The sequence below is a fragment of the Hyla sarda genome, chromosome 5, assembly GCF_029499605.1.
Source record: "Hyla sarda isolate aHylSar1 chromosome 5, aHylSar1.hap1, whole genome shotgun sequence".
Lineage (NCBI taxonomy): Eukaryota > Metazoa > Chordata > Amphibia > Anura > Hylidae > Hyla > Hyla sarda.
In genome coordinates this window covers 359,888,759-359,906,658 of record NC_079193.1, presented here as the reverse complement: position 1 = coordinate 359,906,658, position 17,900 = coordinate 359,888,759, and the positions used below count along the sequence as shown (strand labels likewise).

The 17,900-nt window shown below is 43.6% G+C and overlaps 1 protein-coding gene across 2 annotated transcripts in view; it reads right to left on the bottom strand.

The window, feature by feature from the left end:
- Positions 1 to 498: 498 nt before the first annotated feature.
- The window catches only part of NSMCE2 (NSE2 (MMS21) homolog, SMC5-SMC6 complex SUMO ligase), a 335,532-nt gene continuing 318,130 nt past the window's right edge, over positions 499 to 17,900 (bottom strand). The window contains exons 5-7 of one of the 2 annotated variants that reach the window (XM_056522742.1): positions 10,792 to 10,892; positions 3,747 to 3,853; positions 499 to 755 (exon numbers count right to left, since the gene is read on the bottom strand). In XM_056522742.1, coding sequence (XP_056378717.1) covers positions 641 to 755; positions 3,747 to 3,853; positions 10,792 to 10,892 — 323 coding nt within the window. In that variant the 3' untranslated portion in view covers positions 499 to 640. The remainder of the gene's footprint in view (positions 756 to 3,746; positions 3,854 to 10,791; positions 10,893 to 17,900) is intronic. The other variant, XM_056522743.1, reaches the window with a different exon arrangement.

Below are 17,900 nucleotides of genomic sequence, written 5' to 3'. Positions count from 1 at the left end.
GTATTACACGGTATGATGTAGGCTGTATGTATTACACGGTATGATGCATGTATTACACGGTATGATGCATGTATTACACGGTATGATGTAGGCTGTATGTATTACACTGTATGATGTAGGCTGCATCTATTACACGGTATGATGTAGGCTGTATGTATTACACGGTATGATGTATGCTGTATGTATTACACGCTATGATGTATGCTGTATGTATTACACGGTATGATGTATGCTGTGTGTATTACATGGTATGATGTATGCTGTGTGTATTACATGGTATGATGTATGCTGTGTGTATTACATGGTATGATGTATGCTGTGTGTATTACATGGTATGATGTAGGCTGCATGTATTACACGGGATTAGTAATTATGCTATAATAAGGTAATAAGTATAATAAGTTTATGTAAGTATTAACTTGTTGAACATGATTCAGAGGAGACTCTGCTACTGTAAGATGGTTAGAGATAGGGAAAAAATAAACAGTAAAAAGCAGAAAAACATCAAGCAACTTTATTAACAAAAATATATTTTTTAGATTGAAAACAAAAATTAGAGTTGACCCTGTATATTTTGGGTTCCACACCCCCTCAGCTTTGCTTTCTCTCACCACGTGGTTCCCCAACCTGCATTCTAGAGTCATTGCTTGGATTGACTTTGTTTCTTATGGATGTCAATGGCTCTTCTGAGTGCCAAGTCTGGAACAAGATCTGATACGTTCATGTCGAAGACATCGCAGCCGATTTTGGGACACCTATATAGAAAATACAGACAGGAGACATTAAAAAATTACTTACATTGTGTGCAGAAAAAGAAACCAAAATGGATGTGTAAAATGTATGAAACATTATAACTGTGAATGTAAGGTCTGTGTTAATGTGATGTCCTGTTAAGAAAAACCCACTCAAATTTACGATTAGGGAAATTTGAATTTTGTAGGTGGCCAGTCATATTCCACATCAAATTGGTGAGAACACCTACAAAGAGCGCCTCTTTCTCTCTGGAGTACCCACTGCATCCATGCATTGTACTATTGTTTTCAACATAAAACTGTAATGCTTTGTAGATTCTGCGGTGGTGCTGAAGAAAAATGGACCACTTGTTGCCAGGTTCCTCCACAGATTACAGCTGAATTATGGAGGTATCAGCCTATAATTAGGGAACCCTTCTAATTAACCCTACCATTAAAGTGGTTATCCACCATAAGGAAGGACATTTATCATCGTTGCTTTGGTAATAGATTCCTGTAGGCATTTTTCTTGCTTTGGTTTTCCTTATGTGTGAGATATTTATCATACTATCACAGGGGGTTGTTAAATTTGGCTCACATAAGTAAAAAACAATAAATCACTTAAAGGGTTACTCCGCTCCCCAGCGTCTGGAACACTGAGTTCCCAATGCTGGGTGAGGGCTTCCGTGTTCATGCCTGCCCCCTTGTGACGTCCCGCCCCCTCAATGAAAGTCTATGGGAAGGGAGCGCGACGGCGGTCACGCCCCCTCCCATAGACTTGCATTGAGGGGGCGGGCATGAACACGGAAGCCCGCACCCAGCGTTCGGAACTCAATGTTCCAGACGCTGGGGAGCAGAGTAACCCTTTAAGAATAACGTTTTTTAGCATACATAAGCAAAAACCAATAAATGACTTCAAAACATGAAAAAAAATTGCCTTTGGCTGTCCAGGCATGCTGGGAGTTGTAGTTTTGCAACACCTGGAGGCACCCTGGTTGGGAAATACTGTTATAGATTGAGTCCATTACTAACCTGGGGCTTATCGTTATCCTCAAATACAGCTAGTGCTAACCCCCAATTATTACCCCGGTACCCACCGCCACATGGGTGTCGGGAAGAGCTGGTACCAAAAGGCCTGGAGCGTCAAAAATGGCGCTCCTGGGCCTAGGCGGTAATAGGCTGGCGTTATTTAGGCTGGGGAGGGCCAGAAACAATGGTCCTTGCCCACCCTGGTAACGTCAGGCTGTTGCTGCTTGGTTGGTATTTGATTGAGAATGAAAATCAGGGGAACCTCACACATTTTTGGTATAAATAATTAAGTATAAAAAAAAACAACAAAACACACTTTTTGTGCACCTCCGCTCCCCTGCACCCAGGAGACTCTTTCCTAGGAATGTATCCACCTTTTCCAGCCCACCGGAACACCTGAAAGCTGAACTAATTTACGCAGAATAAGTCATCAACTGCCGAGCCGAGAAGTTCGTGACGAATCAAATTTACTGTAAATTCGCTCATCTCTAACAGCTAGCTCTAACCCCTAATTATTACCCCCTTGATAAATCTCCTTCATGGTGATTTTAGTACTTACCTGCCAGACAGTAATGGACATGCTTAGAAAGGATCCATGCTCGTTATGGGGCTAAATGGCTGTGTTGTGAGTCCATCATAATGCTGCTGATTTCTTTTTGTTAAATGGCTATTTCCTGTTGGAGTTCCCTCCCTTAAGCTACAAGTCCCAGGATTTCTATGTAAGGTCTATTTTCTCCCTCCAACACATCAGCCACCCCACCTATTGAAGCACACCTGAGATGCCTTCCATGCTAAGCTGTAAACAATAGACCAGTGTTTTCTAACCAGTGTACCTTCAGCTGTTGCAAAACAACAATTCCCTGCAGAATGATCTCCCTACTACCTAGCGGTCGCTTCACGTACTGAAGCAGACAAGCTCCATCTGAACACCTGACTTGTGATGTAATGTCTTGCAACCTGGAAAAAGCTGAGACAACGCTCATTTTGTATGCTGTAAAAAATAAACATCGGGGCAAAGATCACTTAAGAATAGCAAGACCAGCCATCAAACACAGGTACAGACACTATATTATGAACTACTCTAACTTTACAGCCCCTGTAGCATAGTCAAATAAACAGCAAAAAAAACAAACAAACTGGAATACCCCTTTAAGGGCCATGTCCACCAGACTGAGAGCCATTGTAAGTTAAAGTGTACCCCCAGATCCAACAAAAAAAACATTTTTTTTTATATATCTCTCAGTACCTAACCCTGACCATGTACATCTAATTTTTATGTGTCTACCACCTATATTTATTTATTACACTTTTAGTTTAGCTCACTAGTCTGAATTCCTCTCAAAGGGAGGGGGCGTGGCCTCACTGTGCAGGTCTCCGCCCCCTCCCTCAGTATGCTGTCTGCTCACATCTCCCCTAGGATTAGCAAAACTACAACTCCCAGCTTGTCCTCACTGACAGTAGCGGGACACAAGCTGACAGTGGGAGGATTTTTTCTGCACTCACAGCTGTCAATCAAGGAAGTGTGTCCATGACATAGGTGATGACTCATGGACACAGCAGGACTAGTATGTGTCCAAGCAGGCAGGGGGGGCAGATGTTTGACTGGCTTTTTCAGTATGAAATACTGAAAATGTTCTAATGAAAGCAATTGCAAAACCTATTGGTTATACATGCTTTACAGCATATCAAAAGTTTTTGTATCTGACAGTGCACATTTAAGGTCTTGGGTGAAAAAAAAAAAAGGGAGTGGTATTTTAAGCAGGGGATTCCTTCTATGGTGTTTGTGAAGGGGGGGTCCCCCTTTAATTACACCAGCCCAAATAGAAATATAGCCGGTCATTTCTGGGGAACAAACAGCAATATTACAATCATACTAAACCACTTAATAGGGAAACACTCTAAAGCTTTAGTTATAGGGAAGCAGGGGGTCCATCAGCTTTTACTTCCATATAATATCAAGAACAAAAACAAAATTTGGGAACCCACCTGGCATTCTTATCCTTCTGGTGCCGGCTCTGAATCGTCCTTTCGATGGCTTCTTTCTCGTACGTGTGACCGCACACTTTGTTTTTCACCGGGTTCACCATCTCCATCTGCGATTGAGCTACAGGTTAATACTAGGACTTTTTTTTTATCAATCAGAGCAGACAGAACTAGTGACCGTGTGGGTAATGTACGGGGCTGCGATGGTGACGGTATTGCTGTTTAAAGGGGTACTCCCCAGGAAAACATTTTATTTTTTATTTAAATCAACTGGTGCCAGAAAGTTAAACAAATTTGTAAATTACTTCTATTTAAAAATCTTAATCCTTCTAGTACTTATCAGCTGCTGTATGCTCCACAGGAAGTTCTTTTCTTTTTGAATTTCCTTTCAGTCTGACCACAGTGCTCTCTGCTGACCCCTCTGTCCATTTTAAGGAACTGTCCGGAGCAGGATAGGTTTGCTATGGGGATTTGCTCCTACTTTGGACAGTTCCTAAAATGGACAGAGGTGTCAGCAGAGAGCACTGTGGTCAGACAGAAAAGAAATTCAAAAAGAAAAGAACTTCCTCTGGAACATACAACAGCCGTTAAGTACTGGAAGGATTAAGACTTTTTAATAGAAGTAATTTACAAATCTGTTTGACTTTCTGGTACCGGTTGATTTAAAAAAAAATAAAAAATGTTTTCCAGTGGAGTACCCCTTTAATGCAATAGATTAGATTCCACGGTCGTTTTAATACAATAAAAGCAAGAGCAATGGCAGCGCTCACCCTGTAGGGAAGTGTTTCCCAACCAGGGTGCCTCCTGCTGTTGCAAAACTACAACTCCTAGCATGCTGGGAGTCGTAGTTTTGCAACAGCTGTAGGCATCCTGGTTGGGAACCACTGCTGCAGGATATAAGAAGGATATTTACAATAAACAAGACGAGCCCGGAACAAGTCCATTTGTTTAGGTCGATTACAATCATCTCTTGGTGGAACAATACATGGTCATCCATGATGCTAGAATGTCATGGGAAGGGGCCGATATGAACAGCAGGTGGCTGTATTCCCCATTCTCCAGACAAAGAGGGGCCAGAGCAGTAAACCATACCTGCACCCCTTTATTATGAGTTCATTCGGGGTCCCAGTAGTAAGACCCCTATCAATTACAAAGTAATAGCAGGTTTTTGTAGAAAATGAGGACAAATTTCGGCGCTGGAACTCTGGATTTAAGATCAGGAACACATCTGCATTCCTTTGAAAGGCTTTATTTGTGAATACATAGGCTACGCGTTTCTGGTCCGAAACGGACCCTTCGTCAGATATTTTGCCTGACGAAGGGTCTGCTTCGGACCAGAAACGCGTAGCTTATGTGTTCACAAATAAAGTCTTTCAAAGGAATGCAGATGTGTTCCTGATCTTCTTAATATCCAGAGTTCCAGCGCCAAAATTCGTCCTCATTTTCTACAAAAAGCTGCAATTACGTTACTCTGGGACAGCGTGCCTGCTACCAGAGGACTGAGGCTGCGGACCTGGGAATTGGTACCATACCACGCTTTTTAGGTGTTGTGCCCTGAGCGCAAAGCCTTCTGGTGAGTTTAACCTTGAATACGTGTAGACTCAAACTTTTAAACGTTCTTCACTAGGGGCGCAACTTCCCTCTTTCGTTTTTCCTCTCCCCTTATGTTTAAATCAGAATGTAGTGGCATTTCTTTGCTTTCAAAGACTGGGTTGACGTGTGTCCGTCATGAACCCAGCCTCAAACTCAACCCAACGGATGCTACAACTGATGACAACGTGCATCAGTTGTCATCAGTTGTTTAGCACCTGGCATCTATTATTGCTCAATGCCGGACAGGGGGGAACACAGCAAGATGCGTTCCCCTGTAGGTGATGGTCCAGCGTGTCCAACCATCCGGCGTCCAAATTGAGATGCCAGATGATTGTGAACTGTCCCATTCAAATGAATGGGATCAGTTCTTGCATCAGTATTCCTTCGGTTCACGCTGGAGGGAAACGCTGCCAGACAACAGATATATGTGAAGGGTCCTAAGATGAAAAAAACCCATTAATTTGAAGTAAGCGCTGTGGGACAGCTCTTGCATGTTATCCAGGATTAGAATACTATAGTTACTTTTTTCCAAAAACAGCGCCCCCCTATACTCAGGTTGAGTTTGGTATTACAACTTGGCATAATTATGTTTAATGGAACTAAGGACAAAAAAAGGTGCAGTTTCTGGAAGATATCAGCTTTGTTTTTTAATTGGATAGTAACAAAAGAAAAGTTTCGCCCACCCCTCCACATTGTAGCTCCAATTGTCCAAATTGGCCAGGTGCAAGGGCGTAGCTGCTGGAAGCACGATGAGAATGATGAGAGGAATCCCTTTGGCCAAGGAAGGAAACCAGCACTCTAGTCCATACTTGGTGAATAGTATAAATGCGTCAAGCTTTATTTAATCCATGATAAAAATTCATACTATAAAGGGAAAAGAGAGGATAAAGGGGTACTCCGCTGCTCAGCATTTGGAACAAACTGTTCCGAACGCTGGAGCTGGCGCCGGAAGCTCGTGACGTCTTTTGCTTTATTTCATTTCTGTTTTGCCTAACATGCAAAATAGGGTTAAAATCTAGAACACAGGAAGTCAGGTGACCTTTGGAAATGTGGGAAAGGGGAGTTTGCTTATTAGAATAGTGTCTTTTTATGCAGGCTTCATATCTTTACCTGTCATGCCTCAAAGAAGGGTTTTCCCCAAAACGCGTCGGTGTTTTTGCACATTTTTAACCTCTCTTTTCCTTTTTTGTATGAATATTTATCATGGATTAAATAAAGCTTGCAGTTTTTATACTATTCACCAAGTATGGACTAGAGTGCTGGTTTCCTCCCTTTTAATGTTATGGGGTCCGTCGGGCGCTGTTGTTTTTTGACGGGAATAGCGGCAGAAAAAGACGACACAAGCAGTATTTTTTCCCCGCTGTTCTCCCCGGCTCCCATGACGGCCGTCACACAGCCGTGTCATCTGCCTTTACTGCATCTCCATTGTCCATTCCCACTGGAATACAATGCTGCAATGTGGTTTTTGCATATAACCATTTCTAGAATAATTCCATAGAACGGTTTGTTCAAGAAACCCCCCCAAAAAAAGCCCCTTTCACTTTTTCACATTTTGTTATGTTGAGCCTTGTCCTAAAATAAAAATAAAAATCAAGTTTCCCATCATTCTGCACTCAAAAACAACCTAGGTTTCATCAGAGCAGCCAATCTTATTTCTCACAGTCTGAGAGTCCTTAGGAGATTTTTTTTTTGCAATCTCCAGGCAGCGTTCATGTGTCTATTACTGAGGAGGCTTCTTTTTGGCCAGATGGAAATTTCTTCCATTTGCACACATGATTTTTGGAGCTCCGCCAGAGTGACCATTGGGTTGTTGGTCTCTTGGGGACTTTCAGTGCAGCAGAAATGTCTTTGTCCCTTTCCTCAGATCTGTGCCCCCACACAATCCTATCTCTGAGCTATACAGGCAGTTCTTTCCCTCTCATGGCTTTGCTTTTTCTCTGATATGTATTGTCATCTGTGAGTTGGGCTGTGTCTTTCCCAAATCTTGTCTAATCAGCTGAATTTACCCCAAGTAACTCCAATCAAGGTACAGAAACATCTCAGAGATGATCATGAGAAATGGGAGGAGCCAGAGGTAAAGAAATGGGAGGAGCCAGAGGTAAATATCATGTGAACAAAATGTGAAAAAAGTAAAAGGCTCTGAAGATTTTCCCAATACATTGTGTACTCATTTTGTGTGTCTTTGTGCAGTGTGTACTGTGCATATGCAGGAAGTCTTATATGTGTCTCATAAATGCCTATTCTGGGAATAACATCTGACTTACATTACTCTGACACTGTTCCAGCCTCATCTGTACGGCAGTGACCCCCTTCTCAGTTTTTACAGACAAAGTGATTGCAAATAGCATTAATTATACCAATATTTCAAGCAACTCAATGGTCAATTTGGCAATTTCACAGGGGTGAGAATCCAATTCCAGTCCATGCGCAGCTCTTATTCTTGATCACCATAAATCACTGTTGAGCCGATCTTTCATGCTGTGCGCTGACTGACAGGTGTCTCTTTTTTTACATTAGATAACTATGCTAATATGGTTTCTAAAAAGAGATACCATGAAGACGGAGCCTGATGTCCCGCTCATAACACCGCTCTGGAATTTGCTGTGGATGAAGTTTGATCTCCATAAAACTTTAATGAAAACTTGAAGAGCACCAAAAAACAGTGCACTGCGATCGCTGCTCTGAAGGTCAATGAACCTAAACAAGTTGTGCAATCCACGCCTGGAATGCAGCATGTGTTACAGTGTGCGATTATGTAACCATGTGCGGGTGGATCGCAATAACTGCAGTGCAGCATGGTGAAGGCCAAGATCCATTTGAGTTACATTAAAAGCAGAAGGGAAAAGGAGCGTGGATAGACAATGTGAAAACGAAATGTAACAATGGTTTGTGCAAATGTATCCCTATCCAGAGGATAGCCGAATGGAGATAGAAATACAGTGGGGCAAAAAAGTATTTAGTCAGCCACCAATTGTACAAGTTCTCCCACTTAAAAAAGATTAGAGAGGCCTGTAATTTTCATCATAGATATACCTCAACTATGAGAGACATAATGAGAAAAAAAATCCATAAAATCACATTGTCTGATTTTTAAAGAATTTATTTGCAAATTATGGTGGAAAATAAGTATTTGGTCAATAACTAAAGTTCATCTCAATATATTTGTTATATCCCCTTTGTTGGTAATGACAGAGGTCAAACGTTTTCTGTAAGTCTTCACAAGATTTTCACACACTGTTGCTGGTATTTTGGCCCATTCCTCCATGCAGATCTCCTCTAGAGCAGTGATGTTTTAGGCTGTCGCTGGGCAACACAGACTTTCAACTCCCTCCAAAGGTTTTCTATGGGGTTGAGATCTGGAGACTGGCTAGGCCACTCCAGGACCTTGAAATGCTTCTTATGAAGCCACTCCTTCGTTGCCCGGGCGGTGTGTTTGGGATCATTGTCATACTGAAAAACCCAGCCACGTTTCATCTTCAATGCCCTTGCTGATGGAAGGAGGTTTTCACTCAAAATCTCACGATACATGGCCCATTTCAGTCTTTCCTTTACACGGATCAGTTGTCCTGGTCCCTTAGCAGAAAAACAGACCCAAAGCATGATGTTTCCACTCCCATGCTTCACAGTAGGTATGGTGTTCTTTGGATGCAACTCAGCATTCTTTCTCCTCCAAACACGACGAGTTGAGTTTTTACCAAAAAGCTCTAGTTTGGTTTTATCTGACCATATGACATTCTCCCAATCCTCTTCTGGATCATCCAAATGCTCTCTAGCAAACGTCAGACTGGCCTGGACATGTACTGGCTTAAGTAGGGGACACGTCTGTCACTGCATGATTTGACTCCCTGGCGGCGTAGTGCGTTACTGATGGTAGCCTTTGTTACTTTGGTCCCAGCTCTCTGCAGGTCATTCACTAGGTCCCCCCGTGTGGTTCAGATTCAGTCTTCACAGCCTGGTGCAGGTCTACAATTTTGTTTTTGGTGTCCTTCGACAACTCATTAGTCTTGGTCATAGTAGAGTTTGAAGTGTGACTGTTTGAGGTTGTGGACAGGTGTCTTTTATACTGATAACAAGTTCAAACAGGAGCCATTAATACAGGTAACGCGTGGAAGACAGAGGAGACTCTTAAAGAAGAAGTTACAGGTCTGTGAGAGGCAGAAATCTAGCTTGTTTGTAGGTGACCAAATACTTATTTTCCACCATAATTTGCAAATAAATTCTTTTAAAATCAGACAATATGATTATGGCTCTCATAGTTGAGGTATACCTATGATGAAAATTACAGGCCGCTCTCATGTTTTTAAGTGGGAGAACTTGCACAATTGGTGGCTGACTAAATACTTTTTTGCCCCACTGTATATGGAGGGGGCATGGTGGCCCTCTCTTCGGGCAGGGGACATGACGCGTCGCTCCAAGGGAGAGCCAGGGTCCGGTACAGGAGATCACTAGGGGGCCCCGGCTCTCCCCTGGAGCGCTGGGGTCCCGCACAGGAGATCACGGGGCTGTAAATGGGGTTTTCTGTACTGTAACTGGAAGTGTTATGTAGTTGACTGTGCAATAAAGTGAAAAACTTCTTTGTGGTAGCCATCCGTGTTGTCAAAACAGAAGAAAAGTTTACTTTTTATTATATATGAACAGCCAAAAAGGTGTATGCCATCCACATCAGTACCGCAGCCAGGCATGCCTCACTGCTCCCTCTTCCTCCAAGATTAATATATATGGCTCCACCTGTGCCTGTGTTTGCAACATGGGGGGGAAGGTGTGAGCCTTGAATGAGGGGCTGAAGTTCTCCCCTGTATGGCTTCAGATGATGTCACGTCTGCTGGGGAACGCCCCTTCCCAGCCTGTGAATCTGACTGAGATTGAGTAGAAAATATAGAGCAATATCAAGGTAGAAAACTAAAGAATAATAAAAATAAAGGCAGGGGATGGTTTATCATGATGGGGCAGTGAACTGGGAGGATTATAAAATTTAACAAGATCATGAGAGCACACACACCCACAATGTATCTCTATGGTAGAGCCTGAGATACAGCGTTCAGGTATCTCCAGCTCTCCCATAGAGATACATTAAGGGGGCGTGTGGCTCTCTGCTTCATGCCGGCAGTCAGACTTACCGCGATCAGACACTTATTCCCTATCCATTGGATAGGGGATAAGTTGTATGGCACCACAGTAATCCTTTAATAAAGGAGGGAGAGGAAGGGTTGAAGGAGCAGTGGGGCGTGCCAAGGATGGTGAACACCTTTTTGACTCTTCATTGAAGTGCACTGATATGAAGTGCAATTTTATCTGTTTTGACAACATGGACAGCTACGACAAATGTTTTATTCACTTTATTGTACAAGCAGCAACAGATCACCGTCAGCAGCTTGGAACACGTCTGAGTGCTGACAGATTCCCTTCAGGGGTCCCAGGCATAGATAGGCATGCAGCATTCAGTTAAGCAGTGTACCTGTGTTATCGGGCAGGTGAAGTTAGCAATGCTCTGCGTTACTGCAATGTCTTCATCGTCGTCCTCCGAATCTTGATCTGCTGACTCCTGAGAAACGCCCACTAGGAGACAAAAAATGGGCATTAATATCATTGAACACGGACACTGCTCTTTCTGATGCTTCTTTTATTTTATGTGCACATCTTATACTCTGACTAAGGACAGGCCCCATTCTTCTCATTCTTAGCAATGGTGTTCATTCCAGAGTTTGGACCCCACCAAATTCACCTTTATGACCTGACAGACGGATGGTTTACAAAAATATCTATATGCTCGATCAGGACCACTCTTTCCTGACTCTGTTTCATGCTGCTCACTGATCGGTATGGACACTTTTGTGCAGAATTTTTTTTTTATTGTTTATTTGTTGATCATTTGCAAAATGAAGAAACTTTCTTAATAGTCTTAATTAGAAATTTTCTACCATTGAGCTGCTAATCACAGACGCACTTCTGCTCTCTCAGTGTATGCTCACAGTGCGTAAAAAATACAAGCGTATTTTACTTACATTCTCTGCAAAAAAAAATAAAAAAACACAACTACCACAGCAAAATTATGCCTGTATACGGTGTGAACGTAGCCTTAGAGATAACAGCAGGGGGGAGACTTAAAGGGGTACTCCGGTGGAAAACATATTTTATTATTTTTAAATCAACTGGTGCCAGACAGTTATACAGATTTGTAATTTACTTCTATTTAAAAATATTATTCTTTTCAGTACTTATCATATCTGCTGTATGCTCCAGAAGAAGTTCTTTTCTTTTTGAATTTCTTTTCTGTCTGACCACAGTGCTCTCTGCTGACACCTCTGTCCATGTCAGGAATTGTCCAGAACAGGAGCAAATGCCCATAGCAATCCTCTCCTGCTCTGGACAGTTCCTGACACGGACAGAGGTGTCAGCAAAGAGCACTGTGATCAGACTGGAAAGAAATTCAAAAAGAAAAGAACTTCCTCTGGAGCATACAGCAGCTGATAAGTACTGGAAGATTTTAAAATAGAAGCAATGTACAGATCTGTATAACTTTCTGGCACCAGTTGAATTTAAAAAAATTGTTATCCACCGGAGTACCCCTTTAAAAGAACAGCTTAGAGCAGTGTTTCCCAAACAATGTGCCTCCAGCTGTTGCAAAACTACAACTCCCTGCATAGGGGAGAAAGAACCAAGGAGGGAAGGCTGGAAAGAGAGTAACAGAGATAACTAGGCGGCCTGCTAGAGAGATTCATATATGCCATGTACATAGAGAAAATGGAGCCCATACAGCACATTGTAGAGGCTGCACAAGCATGCAAAATTTTTAATAAAGATCTATACAGAAAATCTTTTTTTGCACCAAAAACAAGAGAGAAAAAAGAAAAAAAAAAGCATTTAGTAGGTGTCCATAGCCTTTAACCTCTTCCCATCCTACGATGTGTATTTACCTCATAGGCTGGAGCATGTTAACGTGATACAATGTATATTTACGACCTGCAGTGTTAATCGTCTATAAAGTGACCACAGGAGCTGCGCTCACCTTATAGATAGTAAGTGTCACCTGCTATCAGCTGCCGAAGCTTCCCAGTCAGTGACAGACATCGGCTATCACACTGATGTCCGCCATTGACCCTTTAGATGCCAGGGTCCATGCTGATCACAGTATCTAAAGTTGAAAATGACAGGTATTAGAGGTTTGGAGCTCTCACTGGAACCCTGCAGCGCGATTGCGTGGGGGTCCAATGACTTAAAATGGCAACCTGAACAAGCAAAGCTCTAAGGCTGGGTTCACATTGTGGAATTTCTGGGCAGAATTTCTGCTGGAGATCAAGCCGGCGGCACAAGGACCGCGTGGACTGCATTGCTGTTCCCAAAGATGTCAATGCATTTCTGAGCAGATCTCCCAAAAGATCCAACCAGAAATGCAGTGCCGTCTATGGGGACTGCAATGCAGTCCGTGCGGTCTTAGTGCCGCCGGCTAAATCTCCGGCAGAAATTCTGCCAAGAGATTCCGTAGTGTGAACCTAGCCTAACTGATCACTGCTAGGCTATTGAACGACTGCATGTAATAGTCCCCTATGGGGAGTTAAGAAAAATAGTGAACAAAAATGTTTTTTATTTTTACGCAAAAAAAAAACAAGCCCTTATACAGTTCTGTGGAAGGGAAAAATGTAAGAATTATATCACTGAAAGGTAAGGAGGAAAAAACGAAAATGCAAAAATAAATACCGGCTGCATCCTCAAGACCAAAATGGGCGGTGTCATTAAAGGGTTAAAGGTACTGTGTTCAGAATTTTTCTTAGCAACGTTTGCTGTATACATTAAAGTGAATTATTATTGGAACTGCCCTTTACGCCCGTCCGCACAGAATATAAAGTCTATGGCCGTGTGAGTATAATGTATAACTGGTAAGTGACCTATATTACTAGGTTCTCCGAAAAAGTGCTTGCTCAATCGGCAATCGCTGATAATACTTTTCAAAACAAGTGAAGCTGGGTTCAGTCGCTAGGACTTACTGGCGCGATTCCTGGAAGACTTCGGCCGTAGATAACATAAAGCTCTAAAATTCTTCTCTGAGAAAAAAAGTGAAGCAACTCTTCGTGCTGTGTCATCCTGAGCGGTGTCACTGGGGACATATGCTCGACTTGCCGGACGGCATTCCTTCGTGGACAGTTGTCATTTCTTGTAAATGTATGTATTTAAAAAGAGAAAACATTTCTAAATAAAAAAAAAATAAAAAATTTGGAGTTTGCCTAAAGGAAAAACAATTATTTAGAAGCTACACATAACGTAGAATAATAGAGTCACCTAACTAACCCACCTGGAAGATAAAAAAACTCTTGAAGCCGCCATGGATGACCGGGATGGTGCGGGAAGCTCAGAGGCTACAAACCGGTAGGTTTCGCGCAAGTGCACTTCTTCCGGCCTCCTAGGAGGCCGGAAGAAGTGCACTTGCGCGAAACCTACCGGTTTGTAGCCTCTGAGCTTCCCGCACCATCCCGGTCATCCATGGCGGCTTCAAGACGCCGATTTTACACATTGCGTTGAGTTGCTGGACTTCATTTTCTCTTTTTATCTGCAATTATTTAGAAGCTCCTGCAATACACATGACATGTTGCTTTTAAAGGGGTACTCCGCCCCTGGCATCTTATCCCCTATCCAAAGGATAGGGGATAACATGTCAGATCGCCGCGGTCCCGCTGCTGGGGACCCCGGGGATTGCTGCTGCGGCACCCCGCCATCATTACTGCACAGAGCGAGTTCGCTTTGTGCGTAATGACGGGAGATACAGGGGCCGGAGCAGCGTGACGTCATGGCTCCGCCCCTCGTGACATCACTGCCCGTCCCCTTTATGCAAGTCTATGGCAGGGGGCGTGACGACCACCACGCCCCCTCCCATAGACTTGTATTGACGGAGGCGGGCCGTGACGTCACGAGGGGCGGAGCCGTGACGTAACGATGCTCCGGCCCCTGTATTGCCCGTCATTACGTGCAGAGCGAACTCGCTCTGCGCAGTAATGATAGCGGGGTGTTGCAGAAGCGGGACCCCGGCGATCTGACATCTTATCCCCTATCCTTTGGATAGGGGATATGATATCTAGAGGCGGAGTACCCCTTTAAGAGTTGCATTTGTTTTATAGAAAAAGTAAACTTTTAAAAGTAATAAAAAAATATTACTTAAAGGGGTTTTTATATATGAACTGGTTTCAGAATGTTAAACAGATTTGTAAATTACTTCTATTAAAAAATCTTAATACTTTCAGTACTTATGAGCTGATGAAGTTGAGTTGTTCTTTTCTGTGCTCTCTAATGACACCTGTCTCGGGAACCGCCCAGTTTAGAAGAAAATCCCCATAGCAAACCTCTTCTACTCTGTGCAGTTCCCGAGACAAGCAGAGATGTCAGCAGAGAGCACTGTTTCCAGACAGAAAACAACAACTCAACTTCAGCAGCTGATAATTGTTGAAAGGATTAAGATTTCTTTAATAGAAGTAATTTACAAATCTGTTTAACTTTTTTTTTTTTTAAATGGGTATTCCAGGAAAAAACTTAATGTGCAAAAAGTGAACGTCTTTGGGAGGCATGGAAACAGTCGAAAACCTTCACTCAGATCAGCTATTCAGATGTGTATTCCATAGACATGAATGGGAAGTGACCGCACAAGAATTATTGACGCTGCGCGTGTCTACTCTACTGACGTGTCTGGGAGACTCCTGCAAGATGGAGAGTCCTGCTGGACAGTATATGTGATCACATAGACCCAGATTGATCAAAGAATGTCTACGGTAGAGCTATTTTCCCACGTTTATTTGGGTGGTGGGTTTGACTAGCGTGGATCTTATTTATCAAGAAGGTGCAGCAGGATGATAAGCTTTGTGCAGCTCTGCTGTGGTGGGAAAAGCTCTACCACATACACTTTTTCTAGATGCTTGTGAGGGAGGGAAGTAGACACTTTCCTGGGTCCTGAATTTGGCAGGTTTGGTGTTTTTACTTACATTCACAGAACTGCCGGGACATTTTTACTTGCATATTAGACGCTACAATCAAATTTGATTGTGGTGTCTAAGGGGTTAAAGCAGTGCACACACACGCGCGCCATTAAATTCTATGAGAGCGCCTGTTCACGGGTCTTTTCGGCAACTCCATAGAAATGAATGGAGTGCGTGCCGTATACAGGGGGGCGGGGGCGAGGACGGGGGGGGGGGGGGGGTTACAGGGTCGTGCGGGAGCTTGGGGGGTCCCAGCTGTGAATCTAGCCTAACACGACGTGGATCTGTTGGCTGAATTCAGCAAGGAAATGCCAGTGTGCCCGGGCTCTAAGGCTAGCCACACACGTTAGATAGCCGTCTGCCTAAATCTAATGTACACCCAGCTGACAGCTACAATTACTGATCACCCCACCCCATGCACATATCTGCTCGGTTTGAGCTTTGGCTGTCCGGGCATGCTGGGAGTTGGAGTTCTGCAACAGCTGGAGGCACACTGCTGCATCTGAATTTCCGACTGAAATGCCTAAGCGGAATTCAGGCCATAAATTAAGTCGCGTGAACCTAGCCTAAGATTTCAAGTGCACCCTGACGCCAATATCTGCACCACAGATTCCGTCTAGAGAATAAGCGTGACCATTCCTTTGGCGGCTAAATTTTAATGGCAGAATATCCGCCGCTAAAATTCCACAGTGTGCACCAGGCAGCGAAATCCCACTGCCGGCAATGGGATTCTGCAACAACAGAAATTCCTAAGCATAATTCTGGGCAGCAATTATGTAGCGTAAATCCAGCATAAGATTTCGTGTGCGCCCAGCTACGGCTGAATCAGTCGGCGCTGGAACCGCACAAAACATTGCCTTCTACATAGACGGCAATGTCTGTGGGGCAAATTCCGCTGCAAGAATGGGCAAGCTCATTCTTTTGTCGGCAGAATACCCACCGCTAAAATTTCGTAGTGTGCACTGTGCAACGAAATCTCAGCAAGGGGATTCTACTGCACCGGAACTTCCAAGTGGAATTCAGCTTTGAAATTTTATTTGGAAATTATGTAGTGTGAACCGAGCCTAAGGGTGTTGGGCTAAGTTTCTGGTATCATAAGATTTGAGCCATGTATGAAAACATATTGGTCCCTTCCATTTCCTTCATATGTACTATGCACAACTTGAGGTGTTTGTGAGTTGTTTAGCAGGTTAGGTCTACATGACGGTATGGAGCAGACAGCTACATATTTGCTGTGTCACCAACAATTTCTTCCATCGGCTGTACGGGCATGCTGGGAGTTGTAGTTTTGAAACATCTGGAGGTCCGCAGGTTGAAGACCACTGCGGCCTTCGTCATCATCCAGACTCCACTTTAGTTTGCTACTCACCTCCCCTCGGTGGGAAGGAAGGGTGAGCTGGTCCAGGCCATCTATTCTGCAGAGACTGTCCGGTGGGGAGGGTTAGTCGTTCCGGGCTGTACATTTTGATCGGGAGGTCCTCTCCTCCGCTCCGGGCCGGCCCCGGCCTAGTGACGTTGCCTTGACGACGACGCACAGGGACGCCCCTGTGCGTCGTCATCAAGGCAATGTCACTAGGCTGGGGCCAGCCCGGAGCGGAGGAGAGGACCTCCCGATCAAAATGTACAGCCCGGAACGACTAACCCTCCCCACCAGACGGTCCCTGCAGCACAGATGGCCCGGACCAGCTCACCCTTCCTTCCCACCGAGGGGAGGTGAGTAGAAAACTAAAGGGGGGTCTGAATGATGAAGAAGGCCACAGTGGCGGGGGGATGATGACGGGGGGATGATGACAGGATTGAAAATGACATGGTGATGATGACTGTGGTCTGGATGATGACAGGGGAGGATGATGACATGGGGGGATGATGTATTTCCCACCCTAGGCTTATAGTCGAGTCAATAACTTTTTTTTCTGGGTTTTTGGGATGAAATTAGGGGCCTCGGCTTATACTCGAGTATATACGGTAATCCTTCCAGTACTTTTCAGCTGCTGTATGCTCTACAGGAAGTTATTTTCTTTTTGAATTTCTTTTCAGTCTGACCACAGTGCTCTCTGCTGACACCTCTGCCCATGTCAGGACTGTCCAGAGTAGGAGAGGTTTACTATGGGGGTTTGTTCCTACTCTGGACAGTTCCTGACATGGACAGAGGTGTCAGCAGAGAGAAATGTTGTTACATAGAAAAGAACAACACAACTTCCTTGTTACTATACAGCAGCTGATACGTACTGGAAGTATTTAGATTTTTGAATAGAAGTAATTTACAAATCTGTTTAACTTTTTGGCACCAGTTGATTTAAAAAAAATTGTTTTCCACCGAAGTAACATAGTAACATAGTTCATAAGGTTGAAAAAAGACCAGAGTCCATCAAGTTCAACCTATAACCCTAATGAGTGTCTACTGAGGGACCCCTTTAACCAAAACATAGTCTACAAAATGGCATCTATGGCAGCTCTATGGCAAGTATTGACTTTTATCTGGATGGGTTTTATTAATTAATTATCCTTTAGTATTGTCATATGAAGATATTGGACAAAATCCAACATTGTTGATAAAAGAAAAAAAAATGTAAATGGTTTGACATAAATAAGACTCGAAGGGCCCATT